This window comes from Rhinolophus sinicus, chromosome 1, assembly GCF_057876585.1.
Source record: "Rhinolophus sinicus isolate RSI-liver-muscle chromosome 1, RSI-T2T, whole genome shotgun sequence".
NCBI lineage: Eukaryota > Metazoa > Chordata > Mammalia > Chiroptera > Rhinolophidae > Rhinolophus > Rhinolophus sinicus.
In genome coordinates this window covers 159567854-159589004 of record NC_142501.1, presented here as the reverse complement: position 1 = coordinate 159589004, position 21151 = coordinate 159567854, and the positions used below count along the sequence as shown (strand labels likewise).

General features: G+C 32.6%; 1 protein-coding gene across 2 annotated transcripts in view; it reads right to left on the bottom strand.

Annotated features, from left to right (window-relative positions):
• Positions 1 to 21151, bottom strand: part of USO1 (USO1 vesicle transport factor) — a 72825-nt gene that overhangs the window by 34769 nt on the left and 16905 nt on the right. For both annotated transcript variants that reach the window (XM_019720581.3, XM_019720566.3), the window contains exons 4-8: positions 17963 to 18039; positions 7919 to 8019; positions 7443 to 7545; positions 7231 to 7286; positions 2596 to 2716 (exon numbers count right to left, since the gene is read on the bottom strand). In XM_019720581.3, coding sequence (XP_019576140.1) covers positions 2596 to 2716; positions 7231 to 7286; positions 7443 to 7545; positions 7919 to 8019; positions 17963 to 18039 — 458 coding nt within the window. The remainder of the gene's footprint in view (positions 1 to 2595; positions 2717 to 7230; positions 7287 to 7442; positions 7546 to 7918; positions 8020 to 17962; positions 18040 to 21151) is intronic.

The following is a 21151-nucleotide window of genomic DNA, read 5'->3' as shown; positions in this document are numbered from 1 at the left end:
AGATGAAAAAAGTACAGTTCTATTGGTAGGTATATAACAGAAAAACTTCATATACAAGTAGACATGTAAAGACTGTTCACAAAAAATTTGTATTAGTAAAAATAGATACAACATAATTGCCAACTCAATAAAAAAAGATCATAGTACATTCATACTACAGAATAATATATAGCACTTAAAATGAATAAACTACAGCAACATGTATCAACATAAATAAATCTCAAAAAACTTGAATAAAAACAGCAAGTTGTAAAATTATATTCAGCAGGATACTTTTTTATCTAGTTTGAAAATATGCAAGAAATACTATATGTTGCTTATGAATCTATAACATGTGTATACAGAATCACACAAACAGGTATTACAAGTATAAAAACACATGGGAGAGAAAAACAACAAAATCAGAATATTATGATCTTAGAGAAGGAACGTAGAGGAACATATTAGAATGGTTATAAGTACTTAACCATCTGCTGCTTTTTTCCTTTAAAAAAGTCTAAAATATGGCAGAATGTAAGCATTTAATAGAATTGGATGGTAGATGTACAAATGTTTGTTATGCTATCTTCTATTGTTTTCTGTACGTTTGAAATATTTCATATGTCATAAAAAATTAGAAGAAAAACAAACCACCCTCGTCAATCTCCAATTCCTGTTTGCGTCTCCCCCCTGCCTTTTCCAAATTCCTGGTAAGAGTTTTATCTAGTATTCTATTTTCCCACTTATAACTCACTCCACTGACACTGCAATCTGGATTCTGAAGTAAACACTATATACAACTGCTCTCCCTCAGGTCACACTGATGACATCCATATTCTAAATCTCAGATAAATTTCTGCCCTTATCTTGTTTGATTTCAGTAACTTCTAATAGTGCTTCCCATTCCCCCTGACCCCACTAAAAATGCAGGTTTCCTCTTGTCTCAGACTGTTTCTCTCACCAATACCTGCTCCTGTACCATCCCTTAACTATTGGTATATCTTAGGTTCTGTCCTAGCACTTCCCTTCTCACTCTTCATGCACTCTAAGTGACTCATCTAATCTTTCCTGTTTATCTAATTTTGTTTCTTCTATCATCTTTTTTCTAAAGACTCTCCAATCTTTACCTCCAGGCAGGCCTTCCCCTCCAGATTCATACAGCCAATGGTAGACTACACTACTCTACTGGCTAATCCCAGTTCAGTGAATATAAATAAACCCATTTCCTCCTCTGACCCTCGTACTAGGTTTTTGGATCAATCTCTCATTAAAAACAACTAAAAATGCTGAGATGAAAAAAAAAAAAAATAGCCCTAGGAGCAATGGAGAGTTGACAGTTTAACAGGCTAAAACTGAAGAGAAAATGGATATCTGGAGAGGTAAACAAGGATAAAAGTACTTTCGGCTGTGAGTACATTTCTCAGTCTTGAAAAATCTAAAACTTTCATTTTAACAGTCTCATGGGGCAGAGGAAAAATAAATTAAAGCAAAGGGCGTACACAAGGTAGGGAAGGAATCTAATAGAAAACTCTCCACCTAATACACTGGGATTTCAAAGGGCTTATCCTCAGGGTGAGAATAACCAAAAGTTAAGTAGTTCTCAAAGATCTTGCAGGCTGGGTTTGCACTGCCTGAGTAGTCTAGGAAATCTCAAGCCTTAAATCTGGATTGTGATCCCAGAAAAACTGCACCCCCAGGCCTTGGTGGAAACAAACATGTTTTTTCTGAAAGAAATTACCTTCATCCTAGGCTTCGAATTCCCATAGATAATCTGTTAACTACAACACAACACAAAGATGAAGAGAACCATCCACAGAACCCATTTACCATGCGTAAGAATGATGAGAGCAAAAGTACCAGACCTACAAAGACTTAAAATATTGGGATTATCAGACAAAAACTATGAAATAATTGTTTCTTATGCAAAAAGAAATTAAAGATAAGTTGAAAATACCTGCAGAGAAAAGGAAATAAAAAATTACACAGAAAGTTTATCAAAGAACCGAATAGAACTTCCAGAAAAGAAACATTAAAAAGTTGACGGATGGATGTTAAGCAAATTTATTGTGGTAATCATTTCACAATATATGTGATTCAAATCATTACACTGTATACCTTAACTTACAAAGTGCTGTATGTCAACTATATCTCAATAAAACTGGGGAAAAACCCTCAATGAACACATCTAATGGCAGATTAAATATAGGTGAAGTAGAAAACAGGTCAGAAGAAATAATCCAGATTAAAGCCTGGAAAGACAAAAAGATGGACAACACAGAAGAAAAACCAGGATAGATGAAAGTTAAATCGGATGACAGAACCGAATCTGAGTTTAGAAAGAGAAAATGTTGCAGCGCGGTATTTGAGATGAAGCTGAGATACAGCTCAGAAAAAGAGCCAAGATTTTCCAGAAATTATGAAAGACACCAATCTAGATTCCAGAAGCCTAATAAATATCAAATAGGACAAATAAAAAGAAATCCATACTCAACACACCATAGTGAAAGAAAATATAAAGTATGAGTCCTCATTTCTCCCTGCAAGCATATTCTACAGAAGTCAACAATTTAGTGAGTACAAAAGGAATCTCTTCAAATCAATCTCTTTATACTGTACCTCCATCACTGTTCCCCTCCTCTGTAATAATGTCCAGTAGTCTCTCAAAAGCATTTTCGAAAGCAACGATTTTCTGGATTGCTCCATTGCTTCGTGTTAGTGCCTGTAGTAGTAAAACACCCTTATGGAGAAGAAAGATAATGTTTAGTGGAGTACAACTTTTACAATACATTTTAAAATTACTTTTAAAAAAACACAGAATTTTAGAAGCGGTAGGAATTTCACAAGTCCAACCCCTTCAATTTATAGATGAGGAAAACAAGGACAGAGAATATGAGTAATTTGCCTCCCTAAAGTTAATCTCGAAGGGAAAGGGCCTAGAATGGAATCCATGTCTACCAATTCCTAATTTAGTTCTCTTTTCAATATAAATATACAACAGTTTTTGCATACTCATCTATTATTATTCTATAGCTTTCATTGTGGTTGTGGTGTAAGAGGTGAACATGATTACATCTGTTTCAGGAATGCTCTGTACATGCTTCATAATAGTAAGGATATGAAATTGTGAATTCAAGAATATAAATCAACAATCACATTATAGCAGAGAAAGTTTGGATATTCTTTTAATTAACTGGTCCCCAAATTCCCAAAACTTAAAAGAGAATTCATATCTCATGAATGGCATGTTCAGCATGAAACAATTCACAATAGCCTTTGCCTCTGGTTTTTAGCTTTTCTCAGCTCCAGTTGGGCTGCATTTGGTTTACATATTCTGCAACCTCTTTATTATTATTCAGGAAAAACTGTTACCCATTTCTGCTTATTTCACTATCAAACAAGTATTTTATGAACCCCTAAGAGCCCAACAATACCATGATGGTCAAAGAGATGCCAATATTTTATAAAAACAGTAGATCGTACTTAAGAGGAAGAGGAACAGCAAACAGGTAGTTAAAAGGCAAATCAGCTATTGGCTGTCAATACTAAGCAGATAAGTACTCATATGAGACAAAAATGCCCATGGCGTTATTGAGCTTGTTCTACTCGTTTTCCTGTCAAGTCTTAGCATTAAGATGAGAGAGAAAGCAAAAGTAGTTATTTTTAGATGTCAAATTCTCCTACTTAATGCTGGCAACTTGAGTTTACTAACAAAGGGAGGAAGGAATACAGCAGAAAGAATACGGAGGCTCTGAGTTAGATGAAGTGGGTTTTAAAAAGGGTTGTCCTACTTAATAATTGCGTAATTTTAAGCAAATTACATAAATTCTGAGTATCAGTATATCCATGTGTAAAACAAGGATAACATCTTTGTGACAAGGTTTTTAAGAGGACAAAAGGAGATAAAGTGACTTCTATAGAACCTTATGTGTATGCTACTTATACTTTAAATTCTCTATACATATTAACTTCTTTTCCCTGACTATTAAGAAATATACTGTTCTAATCAAACACATTCACTAAAATGCTACTAAGAATAAAAGTATATTCAGTGGTCATTGAAAGTAAGTGGGTTCCAGTTCCTTAATTTAAAAACTGGTAACTAAAAGGATTCATTTATCCTGCCTTTCATGTATAAACTGTATTTCAAAATACAGTAGACTAGCTGATGAAGTAAAATTCTTTTTGTAAGATTATAGCTTAATAAATGTGAAATATTGAAAAAAAATTATAGAAATCATTTTGCAACTCTTAATAAAATAACCAATTCAGACAATAATCGTTAATGGATGAACAGATGTAATGGATGAATTTGATGCAAAGTTGACAGACAGCTTTACAATAGAGGGATCTGGCTGTCACCACATGAATCAAACCCACTGATAATTAAAAGTGAGACAGCCAGAAATTACATGTTTCTTGATATGTTGCAAAATTAAGTGCACTGATCACCTGGGAAACATCCTAGTGAAAAAATGAACTGGAACCTAATCAAACCCTTTAAATAAGTTAAGACATAACAACCAAATATAATGAGAGAATCTTGTCTGGATCTTGATTTGAAGAAACCAACTATAAAAGACATTGCTAGGACAATTGGGAAATCTGAATATGGAATGGTGACCTTATTTAAACTGAGGGCTAAAACATCACTGTTAACTTGTTATATGTGATAATGGCATTGTAGTTATATAAGAAAATGCATGTCCATTTTAGACATGTATACTGAAGTATGCAATGGTGAAATCATATTGAGTGATTGCTTTTACATACTCTAGTCAAAAATAACAGCCATATACGATGTCAGAGACGTAGTAGATTGGGGGAGGGGGATTATCTCTTTTTGAGGGGTATAAATGTCTAACTAGTACATTGTTTCGTACACCTGAAACTAATAAAAAAATACAGGAGAGCGGTGAGGGGAGGCATAGATGATGAAAGTATAACAAAATCTTGAAACTGGTTTAGGAGACGGGTTTGTTGGTGTTCTTTTTACTTTTGTTGTGTGTTTACACTTTTCATAATAAAAAATAACAGAATTAAAGAATGGAATTACAGTCTATCACTTAGAATTGAGCTGGTAGTTATTTCCTAGTTTTCTCAACCTTTCTAAATAACATAAATATGATAGTGTCAGTGCACCTGTGATAAATGACCAACTAATTCTCTAAATCCAGATCTAAATCAATGTTTCAAATATAAAACAAACTGGAGCTAAAAATTTTTACCAGTGTGCTCACAGGAGGCTAGTCAATGTTGACAACTATTGTTGAGTGCAATTAGAAAGCTGATTAAAAACAAAGAGAAGAATTTTTAAAGAAGACTAAAGAAAGCAAAAGACACAAAAAAGGAAAAAAAAATACATTGTTCCAGGTAGTCACAGAGTGTCTAATAACTGCCAGAAGTTCCAGTTAGTTGCCTCTGATTGCTGGTGTCAACTGTGGTATATTATATGGTATATAACTGTGTTACTTATATAACATTACATAATGTTATGACAGTAAGTTATTGACAAAAATATTCAAATAAACAGGTTTACTGAAATTGAAGAAAGTCGAGAACCATGATTTCATTGATATGTGAAATATAAAACTGAAAACAACAAAGGAACAAGACAGACAAATAAACAAAAACTCACAGACACGGATAATAGTTTAGTGGTTATCGGAGGTTAAGAGGATAGGGGGGTGGTAGATGAGGATAAAAGGGATCAAATATATGGTGATGGAAGAACTGACTCTGGGTGGTGAGCACACAATGTGATATATAGATGATGTATTACAGAATTGTACACCTGAAATCTATGTAACTTTACTAACCATTATCACCCCAATAAACTTTAATTTAAAAAAAAAGATGGTTATAAAACATGTAAAAACCAAGAATCTAGATGCTACAAAAATATAACTTAATCATAATTGTAAATTTAATGAAAAAATGACAGAGAATCATTTTATCTGTCTTGAATAAAAATTAAGAAACAAGGCTAGAAGCAGAAAAAAACAGAGTAGTGAGTTAAAGGAAATGGTGTATTTAAGAACCTAGATAATGCAGTTACACAAAACAATAAATATTATATATGAAAATGAAAATAAATGCTAGTGATACTAGCAGCAATCCAGGAAGAATTTCTTTATTAAATACTTTATATGGTATCATCTTATTTAAACTAAAGGCCAAAAGAAGAGTAGAAAAACAAGTTTAGGTTTAAGATATGTAGTAATAGTTTAGTTAAGGAAAGATACTCAAAATTCCTAGTAGATGGGTACTCATTTAAATAAGACAATTCTTAAAAAAAATTAAATAAAAATGCTCTTCTCATGAGTTACATTACTATGTCATTTTACCACTTACACTACTGCACTGACATACATACCACAAAATTTTAATACATAGCTAAAAAACTGTCTATATGGACTAGCAGTCAAGAGCATTTCAGGGTTTTTCTCTGCTTTGCCACTAACCAGTTGTGAGGCTAAGAGCAATCCAAATGATAATTTTAGCACTTAGGATGAGAAAGCACAGGGACAGGTACCACAGATACAAAATGAAAAAGATACCGCTAACAAAAAATCAAGTCACTTGGTTTCCACGACTCTTGGACTTCTTAGTGTAAATATTGAGACTGAATTCACTTGATGTGATCTCCTAGCTCTAGAATTTAATTTTAAAAAGATTTTTCCAATTGCTGTCTAAAGTATTACAGTTTTGATCAAGTTGTAGATAACAGAGAAAAATATTGAAGCAACGTAACAATAATGTATCAACACAAAATATTCAACTTATATGGAAATGTTAAAATAAACCAGAATAGAAAACAACTCCAGAGCAAATCATGCTCTATAGTTAAACAGAGATTACAAGGAAAATCCTTTGAAATACATATTCAATCAAATGAGGGTGAGGATTCCAAATGTGACGCTTTGTTCAGTTTACACAGTTCAATGTCTGGGAATGTTTCCTCTACTCTTTCTGGAGGTAGAGTTTCAGAAGAGAATGGAAGAAACCCTAACATTGTGGAAGGTATAAATTTGAATAGCAAAATTATTTGTCTACGTCAAAATATTGGGTAGGAAGGAAACAAAGGAAGGAAAACGTGGCTTTGTGTATAACTTAAAAAGGTCTAAAAGATTGGCATCACCTCAACTTTCCAAATGTAACTTCTTATGACTCTGATAAGGGTCAACAAATATTTCATTCACAAAGAGAAAAAAAGCTGCTTATTTTTAGGTTTCTTTTTCAAATTTAACTTACATCATTACGTATAACTTCCCTGGAATCCGCTAATAAGTCCATCAACCTTGAAACACCTAGAACATGGAACCAAGTGAAAAATATGTACAGATCAAAAATATAAATAGTAATTCAAATTATAAACAATTCACTAACACATCATTTCAGTCGCCGTCTTGAGGAATGATCCTCACTCTTAAATCAAAATGATATAAGGAAGATGAGTCACTTACCCATGGGACTGACTAAAATAATTTGCTGCACCTGAGGCCCTAGCTGTTTTAAAAGAGAAGTAAGAAGCTTCACACCAGGCCAGCGGACATGGAAATCAAACTCCTGCAATATAAGAATTTAACATATTTAACATCTGTAATTTACATTTTCAAGGAAAACATTTTTCTTTTAAACTTAATAGTGGTACCAAAAACTACAAGCAAAAATTTAGCAAACTTTAACAAATAAAAAGCAATACAAAGAAAATAAAGTTAACATAAATTGACCAAACTGATTAAACTGTTACTGACTAAACAGTATTTTGTAAAAATGGAAATAAGCAGATAGCATTATATAGTTCTTAAAACACGCATGTGAATCTCTTGTAATGATACAACGAACTTCACGACCTTAAAAAGGTATGTATGTGATGCTTCACCCAAAAGGGTAACACAAGAAGCTTACAAAGAACAACAAAAATAGCAAGGTTCTTTACCTCCAATAAAGATAACAGAAGAGTGACATTTTCTTGCTGCTTAATGAAAATTTCTGTAAACTGGCTTCCCAAATCCTCACTCTGTCTTGTGGAATTTTCTTCTGTAATATTCAAAGATAAAGTACTTCAATATGATGCTTTGTTGAGGGAGCTAAGCAGAAATGATATTTTTCTTGGAACGGTGATAGCACAATTATGCTTAAAATAACTTTCAATGTCATTTAAAATTTTTGCTCATTGTTACTATTATTAAATTTGTTGGGGGTAACACTGTTTAATAACATTTCAGGTGTACAAATTTATAATATGGCATCTGTATGCTGTATTAGTGTGCTCAACATCTGTAGTCTCCTTCAGTCAGAAGTTTTATTTGTAACAGCTAAAACCAGAAACCAAAATGCCCATCAGTAAGGGAATGGGTTAACAAATTGCTGTATATTCATACAAAAGAATACTACTCAACAATAAAAAGGAATGAACTACTGTATACAACATGAATGAAAATCAAAATAATTATGCTGAGAAAAGCCAGACCAAAAAACCAAAGGCAGTGTATACTGTATAATCTCATTTATATAAAATTCTAGAAAAATGCAAAATAGTCTACAGTGACAAAAGCAGATCTGTGATTGAATGGGGATTAGAAGGAGGGATGGATTACAAATACATAAGCACAAGGAAACTTTTAAATATATTCACTATTTTGGTGGTAATGATAACGGTTCCAGGGGTTTATACATAGGTCAAAACTCATAAAACTGTACATTTATATATATATGCAGTTATATTTCAATTATACTTCAATAAAGCTGTGTGTGGGGGAAGAAATCTAAGTGGAGATATCATGTAAATTATTTGAATATACAACTATGAATTTCAGTATAAAGGTCTGGATTGTAAATTTGAGAGTGGCAAGCATATAAGTATTTGAAGTCAGCAGACTAGATGAGATCACCAAGAGAAAGGATGGAGAAGGAAAGAAATCTGTGCCCTGGAACAGTCCAATGTTAAAATTTGGGGAGATAAAGAAAATAGCAAAGGAGACAAAGAGTAGCCCAGTGAGACCGGAAGAAAGTCAGGGGATTGTGGAGACTGAGAAATACGTGAACGAACTGTTTCAAGGAGAAAGGGGTGATTAACTGTCAAACTGATGGGTCAAGTGTCGTCTCTGAACTTAATATGATCAAGAAATGAAGTAGCATCACTAACACAGTAGAGGCAATTTCTGTTTATGTACAGAATGGCTAGGGTGTGGAGTAAGTAGTCAAATACTTTCCTGAGAGGCAATACAGTATATATAATGGAAGAAGCTAACAAAAATTTTTGAGTCAGACCAATTAAAACTGTAACCTGTATTCAACCACTTAGTAGCCACATTACTTTGGGCAGATAGCCTAACTCTATCAAGCTTCAGTTTCCTTATTTGTAAAATGGGGACAATGTCTTTCATACAGAGTTTTCTTTGAGGATTCAAAATAAGTAAAACATCCAGCACAGTGGCTTGGTAAATAATATCTGTTCAATAAATAGTAATATCATCAACATTATCATCATCATTCCTAAGACAGAATTTCTCAACCCTGGCACTGACATCGATGTTATTACGTGAGGCTCCATATGCCCCGTAGGATGTTTAGAAGCATCCCTGGCCTTTACCCACAAGACGCCAACTGAATTCCCTTACTTCTCAGCTGTGACAACCAAAAATCCAAAAATGTCTCCAGATGTTGCCAAATGTGGTAGAAGGGGCCAAATTTCCCTCAGGTGAGAAACAGAGTCCTAATATTTAAGATATGTGTATACACACACACACACACAAACACACACACACACACACACACACACACACGTGTGTGTGTGTATGTGTGTGTGTATATATATATATATATATATAAAATCAAGTTTTAAAATTAACCAGAACATAGCAATCTTCTTTTGATGATTCAGAAAAAAATTCAGATTCACGTAAGGTTACCATTAACAAGTATTATCACCATGATGCAAAAGATATAACGAAGTATTTCTATGATATTCTCAGAAACATGCCTGTAAACATGTCTGATATTGATATTTTACCTTATATTTATCTCTTTCTCATAAAAGTTGCATGCAATCTACCAAGAAAAGTAGTTATTTGAGTTTATGATTGTTTGGATGCTAAATAAAAATAAATGTGCTGCATATTTTTTTAACATTACTGAACTACTCATTTTTACCCTTTACATTTGATTTCTTAGATTAATGGTGGCTTCAGAAGAATTGTTTAGGGAAGCATTTTCACTTCAGGAAAAACCAAGGAGGGGGTAAAGGGATGAAAAGAAACTACAGTTGAAAGCAATCATAATGTTATTGCATCACCATTGACACATCAAGGGTGCAACATTAAGGTGGCAGAGTTTTGATGCTCCCCAGGCCTAATATTAACCATAAGGAAGCCTGCTACTCAAACATAACTAGAGTGGACTCAAGGGACATTCTCTATCATGGATCTACTTGAAGGATTTCCAGTTGTTCCTTTGGGAGCTGATGAAATTCTGTGCCCTAATTATTTACACACCTCTGAAAGCAAAAGTTTTCCCAGTAAATTGTGATTTTCAAAGTCAAAGGTGAATTTACCAGTGGAGCTGAAAAAAAAGTCAGGCCAGTAAGTACCAAGAACTACACACCCTCCCCATTTTACTGAAAAGTTTCCATGATGATGGAAAGGGAGATTACAAAGAAATTGGAAAAGATATGGGAATTTGGGCGCTGATAAAATCTTTTGTGAATCTCCCTCTTTGGAATCAGCTATGAACAGGAGCCCTAATTCCCACAGTATGGTAAATGACATGTATCCAACAAAATATTATATAAGATTTGGTGGGCCAATGAGCCTATCTTGTTTTAAGACACCCCAGAACCCTATGAAACCACAGCTATGCAGGAGATGGTATCAGGAACAAATATCTAGCCAAATTCTAACGAAATTCTATAGATAAAAAAGCAGATAAAGAAAACTACAAAAAGTAGCCTATGGGGAAAACATATCAAGTGAATAGTTCCAAATACATGAAAAATCTACGCATGTAACTTACTGTCTCCCCCTTAGAATTGTCTTCCTCTAGAAGTTAAGATCACAGCAATGTGATGGCCTAATTGTAGACGTTTTGTAGGGCTATTTTTTGTTTGCATATATTCATATTTGTTGCATGAGATAACACTTGGGTATATAATTAATAAAATAATGCTTCTGAAATATACTTTATCATATAATGGTTTTTATTTGAGGTTGTGAATATAGTAAAGAATATTAATTCAACTTTAGGGGCAACACAGTAATGTACAAGTGAAGCAGACTGGGTGTTAAGACAACAGGCAGCATGGAAAGTATGTGCCCTAAGGGATGCAGCAATTACTCAGCTTCAGCTGATTAGTGCCATGTGGGAATGCAGGCACAGGTGTCATCAGCCTTCAGATATTTTAAAAAGAGAAGTCTAAAATTCAAAAACTGATGTGAAAACTCCCAATTTGTAATACTCGCAACTTATTTAAATTATTGGGTCAAATAATTTTGCTTTTAAGATGGGCAATGCCCTTGGGCTGAAAGATTGCGACCTCTAGAGAAAAGCTCAAAATAAAAATCATTGACATTTGAGAATATTAAAACTTGTAAGGTAATCTAAAAAGGGGGAGGAAAAGCATATATAGACTTGATGGATTCTTCCTATGAAACATTTTAAAACGCTGAACTATTTATGTGGATAAATGCAAATAACTAAGTTGGGGGTTTAAGTCTTGTTTGGTATTTCCCAAAATGCAGAATAGTGTGGCATGTTAATAGGTATCTGAGAAAAGCAAGCTCCTGTGCACAAATGTATTTGGATTAAACAAAGACTGAAAGGATTCGTTACTGCAGGATTCTCAGCACTTACTACAATAATGTAAATTTTGTGATGCTTCGGAGGGGAATATAGTATGTTTTATTTATTTAACTATGGACCTCTTTTAATACAGAGTACTCTGGGACTTGTCCTACACGTTAAGGAATGCAGACTTAACACAAACAAAAGTTTAATTCAATGTTTGCATTGAGCACAAACTAATGATTTAGCAAGGAGTTAATACATTTCATTTATTCTGTAGCAATACTGTATGAAATACTGAAGCTTAAGAGTATATAGTTACCACTGGTTATTATTTGTCTTGTTGATGATAGCCATTCTAACTGGTGTGAGGTGGTATCTCATTGTGGTTTTTATTCACATTTCTCTGATGATTAGTGATGTTGAACATTTTTTCATGTCTACTGGCCATTTGTATGTCTTCTTTGGAGAAATGTCTATTCAGGTCCTCTGCCCATTTTTTAACTGGATTGTTTGTTCTTTTGTTGTTGTTTAGTTGTATGAGTTCCTTATATATTTTGGATATTAGCCCCATACCAGAAGTGTTGTTTGCAAAAATCTTCTCCCCTTCGATTGGTTGCCTCTTTATTTGTTGATGGTTTCTTTTGCTGTGCAGAAGCTTTTTAGTTTGATATAGTCCCATTCATTTATTTTAGCTTTTACTTTCCTTGACTTTGGGGTCAAATTCATAAAATGCTCTTTGAACCCAAGGTCCATAAGTTTAGTACCTATGTGGAGAAAAAGGAACTCTCATACACTCTTGGTGGGAATGTAGATTGGTGCAGCCACCATGGAAAGCAGTATGGAGGTTCCTCAAAAAATTAAGAATAGAATTACCACATGACATAGCAATCCCTCTCCTGAGTATCTACCCAGAAAATCTGAAAACATTTATCCGTAAAGATATATGTGCTCCAATGTTCATTGCAGCCTTATTTATAGTGGCCAAGACATGGAAACAACCAAAGTGTCCTTTGATATCCCGATGACTAGATAAAGAAGATGTGGTATATATACACAATGGAATACTATTCTGCCATAAGAAAAGATGAAATAGTACCACTTGTGACAACATGGATGGATCTTGAGATTATTATGCTGAGTGAAATAAGTCAGACAGAAAAAGTAGAGAACCATGATTTCACTGGTATGTGGTACATAAACCAAAAACAACAAAAGAACAAGACAAACAAATGAGAAACAAAAACTCATAGACACAGACAATAGTTCAGTGATTACCAGAGGGTAAGGGGGGCGGGGGGTGGTTGATGAGGATAAAGGGAATAAAATATATGGTGATGGAAGGAGAACTGACTCTGGGTGGTGAACACACAATGTGACATAGAGATGATGTATTACAGAATTATACACCTGAAATCTATGTAACTCTACTAATAATTGTCACCCCAATAAGCTTTAATTAAAAAAGAATTTAAAAAAGAAAAAAGAGTATATAGTTAAGATCTATGTTTTGAAATGAACTAGTGAGATGTGATTCTGTTCCAAGGATCTATGGTTCCTTCTGGCTTAATATTGCCAATTTTAAAAAGCTGTTAGTGAGATAAACTCTGTTTCCTTTAAGTTGTAATCATAAGACGGCACTTTTGAATTTTACGTAGAGTCCCGCAAAAATTAGCTAAGCAATTCAAGTAATGTACAAAGCTATTTTGGTGTAGCAGTAAATTAAGCTATTAATAAAACTACTAGAAATGGTTACATTGATTATATAAAACTTGTAAACCAAAACTAGACCCAACGAAAAATTATATCTATTAAGCTATTAATAAAACTACTAGAAATGGTTACATTAATTATATCTAAAAGTTGTAAACCAAAACTAGACCCAATGAAAAATTATACCTACTTTACAAGTAAGCAAAGGTATGAGCCAAGTAAACCATCCTCTTTCATCAATATACTTATTTTAAAACTCCTAGAGCTAAGTATATTTTTTACATTCTATGTTTTATATAGCACATGCTATACTTAATATAATCTGTAAAAGTAAATGACCCTTTATTGTAAGATAAATGAAAAAATAAGAACTGGCGCTTTGCTACCATAGTGAAAATACACCTAAAACAGGTATATAAAATTAAAGACTGCTTTTTAAAAAGTCCTTATATACCTCTGGCAACATTTCAGTCTTATTTATATGATTGGCTTTTAATTAAATATGTATACATTTATTTTTCAAGTGGATTTACAGTTGTATTTTTTCCATAGGTATAATCAATATCCAAAAAACTTCTCTTTTTAACTTCACTTCGTATCAAAAATCATAACCCATATTATGGAGGACAAAACTAATTTGTAGAAAGAGATATTGCAATAAAAGTAGACCTAACTCTGGGGCCGCCAGTTAGCTCAGTTGGTTAGAGCGAGGTGCTCGTAACAACAAGGTTGCCAGTTGGAGCCCCACATGGGCCCCTGTGAGCTGCGCCCTCCACAACTAGATTGAAACAACTACTTGACTTGGAGCTGATGGGTCCTGGAAAAACACATTTAAAATAAATAAAAGTTAAAAAAAATAAAAAGTTGACCTAACTCAGAGTGAGGGAATATCAAGAAATTTTTTACACTGTGGTCAATTAGTTAAAAAAGTACAGCTATACATTTTTTTTAACATTTGTCTGCATCCTCTATAAACTAGTTATATAAATTATAAGATTTAATAAAGAATCTAGTTAGTAAAATGGCCACAATTTATTAAATCAGAAACCTATGGAATAACAAAACAAAAACAAAAAAGAATGTGTCAAAAAAATACTGTTATACTACTTACTAGATGATATTATGTAAGTTAAGTGGTCTCTAGGCTTTCATTTTTAGAAAACAGAAAGATATCACCTACCTCACAGGGTGCTATGAGGATCAAATAAGATAATGGGCACAAAAGCACTGCAAAGTTTAATGCTCCACACAAGTAAGATGAAACAATAATAGAAACAACTACTAATCTGTACTACCCTACAAGGAAACAGCTTATTGTCAAAGTCAAGGCATAATATTGTGTTATGTTCTGCTTTCAAACAAGGGGTTCAAATGTCACAAAAGATAATGCTATATACAACTTAATAAGTTAATGTCTTTGTTAGTTTTTTGTTAGGTATAGGCAACTTTGTTATGTACCATTTTAAACCTCCTTTAGATAAGGATATTCCCTTCTTTATTTTAAAAAGATAAGGATCTCGGAAAAAATGGTAAAACAAATCAAGTAAAACTTGAGTACTTTAATTATGAGTTAAAGAAATAGCAATGTTAATGGAACTTGAAACAGACCACCAGAAAAAAAGACAATATTGGTGAGTTCTAAGAATATAAAAAATGTCAGTAACCAGATATTACTGCATGCATTATTTTAAAGGGACAATATCAACACATAAGTATTCTCTGAACTGGAATACTTTCCAGTTCTTATCGAATATAGGTAAAATTCATATGTATGCATACAAGTATGTATGCATAAATATTCAAATATTATTTTTATTTTTAAATAAACTGCCTCATATTTCTCCAGGAAGTACACAATAACTAAAACTAATTCAAAATTACCAGAGAAGTAGCTTCAATTCTGGTAAAAGATGCACTAGAATATTTTCTGTATTCTGGACAATAAATAGATTTAGTCATAGACAGAAAAAATAGCAATATAAAATTATCAGATATTCCTCTTAAAATAAGGAATTCTTATATTGTGAAATAAGTCTCAAGATTTTTTTACTAGCCAGAAAAAACCTAACTTGACAGTGTCCTTTTTATGTTATCAGAAATTATGCCTAAAAGCATCATGCATATGTAAATGCAATCTTTTACCTTCAACATCATCTGAAAAGGTAGATAGACAGGTAGATAGATAGATAGATAGATAGATAAATAAATAACATAAATAAAAAGTGGGTGATAAAGAAAACAGCTTTATGTGTCAGAATTCACAATAAAACAAATAAGACCTTAAAATGTCAAATAAGCAATACCATCTCTTGGAAGAAGGGACTCATATTCATTTTACTCAAATACCTGAGATATCCCAAAAGCGATATACCATATGCTATATATTCAGGATTACGAGGCAGATTTACCAATAAGTTAAAGGGCTATAAAATATCCCCAACGCAAAAAACTCTACAATGAAGTGCATTATGTCAGCTAAGAATGATCTTTTGATGAAAGTTTAAGTTCCTATCTTAATCTTCCCCTGAAAAAGTGATTCTAGTACTGTTTCTCCTAAGAATCATCTATCCTGTTTATCCGAAGGATTATTTTTGGATGCTGAATTAAAAATAAAGAAACCAGGGGCAGCCGGATGGCTCAGTTGGTTAGAGTGCCAGTTCTGAACTACAAGGTTACCAGTTTAATTCCCGCATGGGATGGTGGGCTGCAACTAAGATTGAAAACAGCGACTGGACTTGGGGCTGAGCTGTGCCCTCCACAACTAGATCAAAGGACAACGACTTGGAGCTGATGGGCCCTGGAGAAACACACTGTTCCCCAATATTCCCCAATAAAATAAAATAAAGTAAAATAAATTTAAATAAATAAAGAGTCAAATACATAAAGAGAAACAAAAAATTGGACTCTGACCATGATTATATTATAAATTTATAACAAATGAAAACCACCTACCTAAAAATTATTGCCGCTATACCAATTTTTTTAAAAAGAAATATCATCTGCAATAAACTAGGAAAACAGATAAATTTCTAATCTGAAATGGCAAAAAAAAGTCTTTTAATCTATTATAACAAGTGTGTTGCACCCAATTTTCTCATCTGAGAAATAACTAGACAAAATAAGTATCTTTTTCTTTACAGTGTGTTCTTGTGCGTATTAAAGTATTGTCATGTGACTGACAGCTTCTTTGCCCATGGGCACCAAATTATATTTACTAAAGATTTTTTCAGCTCTGAGAAATGAATAAAGTTAAGTTATAAGTTAGATGTCACAGAAATAAAAATTTAAGAAAAAGGATATTTAAATGTAAGAAATTGTGACTACTCAACACAACCCAGTTTTGAGTGTTCCCATTACTGATATTCTGTGAAGTTAATATCTACATGTTTCTGTTCTACTTTTATTTGAAAAAAAACATTGCAAATTCAGTATCATCTACATTTCTTTATGACCTGTCTACTCAGAATTTTGAAAGATCCTATAATTTCAGTCTAAATTAGACTTAATATGTCCACCCTTCTGATAGTCTAGAACAGGGGTGTCCAAACTTTTTTCAACGTTTTTTACCAAGGGCCATATGCCGTAAAATATACAAACAGCCGGGCCACTCACTCGAGGTGAAGTACGTATTGCCTCACCTGGTTTATTTAAGTAAACTAAATATATTTTTGGAATTTGCTGCGGGCCAATTAACAATGGATTGCGGGCTGCAGTTGGCCCGCGGGCCGCAGTTTGGACACCCCTGGTCTAGAATAATGAAAAACCCACTATGTCCTACTGCAATAGCCAATCTGATATAAGAAATGAACTCATCAACAGGACTGTGAAATGGTATTGAATGCATATAGAACAAAATGTATACAGACTTCCAGTCAAGTATTTCACATACTACTAACAATAAAATAAATTAAGAAAATGACAGACTACCTTATTTTAAGTACACAAGTAATTTGGAACAAAAAAGACAAAGGATACACAAAAGAAATGTGTGGATTTCAAACTGATTCATATCATTTTACACCAAACAGACTTAATGTAAAAATAATTTCTAAATTTAATAAATTGTTGCTTTTTATAAATTAACATGAGTCCTATGTTAAAAGGTTAAGTATTTATTAGGAAAAAACCCTCTAACTTCATACTGCTTACCAGATAACATATAAATAAAAGTTTAATTTTTCAGTCAATAGCCAAAAATGTTTATTTAATCCAGAGATTACTAATACTCATGATACTTAACTGAAACCAAATCCAAACAGAGCTGTAAATGTTTTTTTTAAAAAAGAAGAATCCAATTCCATCTCCAAATTATACACAAAGCAATCATCCTAAAGATACTTTTCTAAAACTAGGCTTATGTCTTCCTTTATTGATTAGAAAAAAGAAAGAAGAATACATATAAATAAATTTGTAAAATGTATTTAAAACCAGTGAAATTGGTACAATCCAGTAACTTTTATGTACAAAAACTACAATAAAAGAAACTTACCTACTTCTTCTTCTTCATCATTAGATATTATATTATAAAGTGTGTCCAAAGCATAACCTATTATTTCAGAATCCGAACTGCAAAAAGAAATTATTACATTTACACACTGCTAATTAGAGTGTGAATTATGACCATTTTTAGACAATTAGTTAGCAAGACTGTATAAAATATTAATTCCATTTCTAAAAATTTATCATAAGAAAATATCAGAGTGCAACTATGAAGAATATATAAAGATTTATTTATAATAGTGAAAAATCAGAGTCAACCTAAATTTCCAATAAAAAATATGGTAAATCCATCCATACAGCAGCAATAAAAAATGTATTTCAAAGAATGTTTAATGACATGGTAATGAAAACACCCTTGATTTAATGCCTGTAGGAAAATACTGAACATAAAAATTAATGTACAGAGTGATCCCATCTAGCAAAAAATAAGTATATATTCACGTGTGTTTATATATATTTTAATCTTATGAATAAACTTGTAAAATAAATATAACTTTAAAACCAGCAGAATTAGTAAAAAAAATAAAAAAAAACCAGCAAAAATACCCAGGAAATTTTATGGGTGTGTGTATGTTTATATATGTTCTGTGATACACACACATACACATACGTATACATATATATAAACATATATATAAAATGTTTGATATATGTTTATATAAGCATAATACTGTTACATATAGTTGGACTACTAGAGTTTGTTTCCCTGCTCCATACTTTATTTTCTAAAAAAATAAAAAAAATATCTTACAGTAAATATGTACTATTTATAGTATCAGATATGTACTATTTATAATATCAGGAAGTATGTTTTGTAGTCATTCATAAACAGACAAATTTTGAAAGCCTGATAGATGATGATGGCATTTAGAATGAAAAGCAAGAATGAGATACAGGTCACAAAGACCCAGGGAATATGAAGAAGTGATTAGGAGTGATAGATGAAAGCAAAGATGACAGACAAAGTGGATTACAATGAGAGGATGTAAATGTCAAATGAAGTGGGTTTTGAAATTATTATTTATCATTTTGTTTTTGAGAAATTTTGAGGGGCATCTTTTAAAAACACTATTGAGAGGATCAAATATATGGTCATGGAGGGAGACCTGACTCTGGGTGGTGAACACACAATGTGATATACAGATGATATATTACAGAACTGTACACTTGAAACATATGTAACTTTACTAACCAGTCATCCCAATAAACTTTAATTAAAAACAAAACAAAACCACTACTGAGAAACTAGGAATAGAAGAGAAAGTCCTCTAAATGATAAAAGGAATCTAGGAAAATGTAATGGTGAAAGACTAAATCCTCCTAAGATCAGGAACAAGATAGCAATGTTCCCTCTAGCCACCTCTACCTAACATTGAACTAGAGGTTCTAGCTAGAGCAATTAGGCAAGAAAAGGAAACAAAAGGCATATAGATTAGAAAGAGATAAAACTATACCTATTCACAGGTGACATTCTTGTATATAGAAAATCCTACAGAATTCACTAAAAAACTTTTGAACAGTACAGCAAAGTTGAAGGATACATGCTCAATATAAAAGCCCAAAATTCAAATAAGTGAAAAGACATTCTGTGTTCATGGATAGGAAGATATAATATTGTTAAGATGCTAATATACCCAGACTTGATAAACAGATTCACATATCCCCATAAACATCCTAGCTGTTATTTTTGCAGAAATTGACAAGCTGGTCATAAAATTTGTATGGAAATGCAAAGGATCCAGAGTAGCCAAAACAATTTTGAAAAAGAAAAAAAAGGTTGAAGTACTTATATTTCCCAATTTCAAAACTTACAAAATTATAATAACTAAGACTATGTGACACTGGCATAAGGATAGATATATAGGTAAACAGAATAGAGAGTCTAAAAATAAAGCCTAACTTTTATTTCACTGATTCTTGGCAAGGATGCAAAAACCATTCAATGTGGAAGGAATAGTCCTTCAACAAATGGTGCTGGGACTAGATATCTACATGCAATAGAATGAAGTGGGACCCCTACTTCAAACCATACATAAAAATTAACTCAACATGGACACAATATCTAAACATAAGAAGCAAAAGCTATTAAAACTCTTAGAAGGAAACAGAGACATAAACTTTCAAAACCTTGAATTAAGCAATGATTTCTTAGATATGACACCAAAAGTATAAGCAAGAAAAGATCAAACAGATAAACTAGACTTTGTCAAAATTAAAAACACTATCAAGAAAGTGAAAAGATAACCCAAAGAATGGGAGAAAATGTTTGCAAATCAAAAATCTGACAAGGGACTTGTATCCAGAGTATATATACAATTCAACAATAAAAAGACAAGTAACCCATTTAAAAATGGGTGAAGGATTTGAGCAGACATTTCTCAAAAAAAAAAAAAAAAAGTATATAAATGGTCAATAAGCACATGAAATTAGGGAAGTTCAAATCAAAACCACAGTGAGATACCAAGTTATACCCACTAGGATAGCCATTAAAAAAAGGACAATAACAAGTGTTGGCGAGGAGAAATTGCATCTTCATACACTGTTGGTGGGAATGTAAAATGAGTTTGGCAGTTCCTCAAAAAAGTTTAACACAGAGTTTCCACATGACCCAACAATGCATTCCTATGTATAAAACACATGTTCACACAAAAATAGTACATGAATGTTCATAGCAGCATTATTTATAATAGCCAATAAATGGAAATAGCCCAAATATCCATCAACTAATGAATGGATAAACAAAATGTGGTATATCCATACTATGGAATATTATTCAGCCATAAAAGAGGATGAAATACTAATATACATGTGAAACATGAATGAACCTTGATATATTATGCTAAGTGAAAGAAGCCAGACAAAAGCCACATATTCTATGATTCCATTTATATAAAATGTCCAAGATAATCAAATCTATAGAGACAGAAAGTAGATTAGTGTTTGCGAAGCATTGAGGGGAAGAAGGAATAGAGCATGATAGCTGATGGATACTGGATTTCTTTTTTTGAGTGATGAAAATGTTCTGGAATTAGACAGAGATGATGGTTGCAAGACGTTGTGAAGATACTAAATCCACTGATGTGTACACTTCAAAAAGATGAACTTTATGGTACACAAATTATATCTCAATTAAAAAAAACAACTACTGAGGTGTCATGGTTTAGTTCCACCAGGGAGA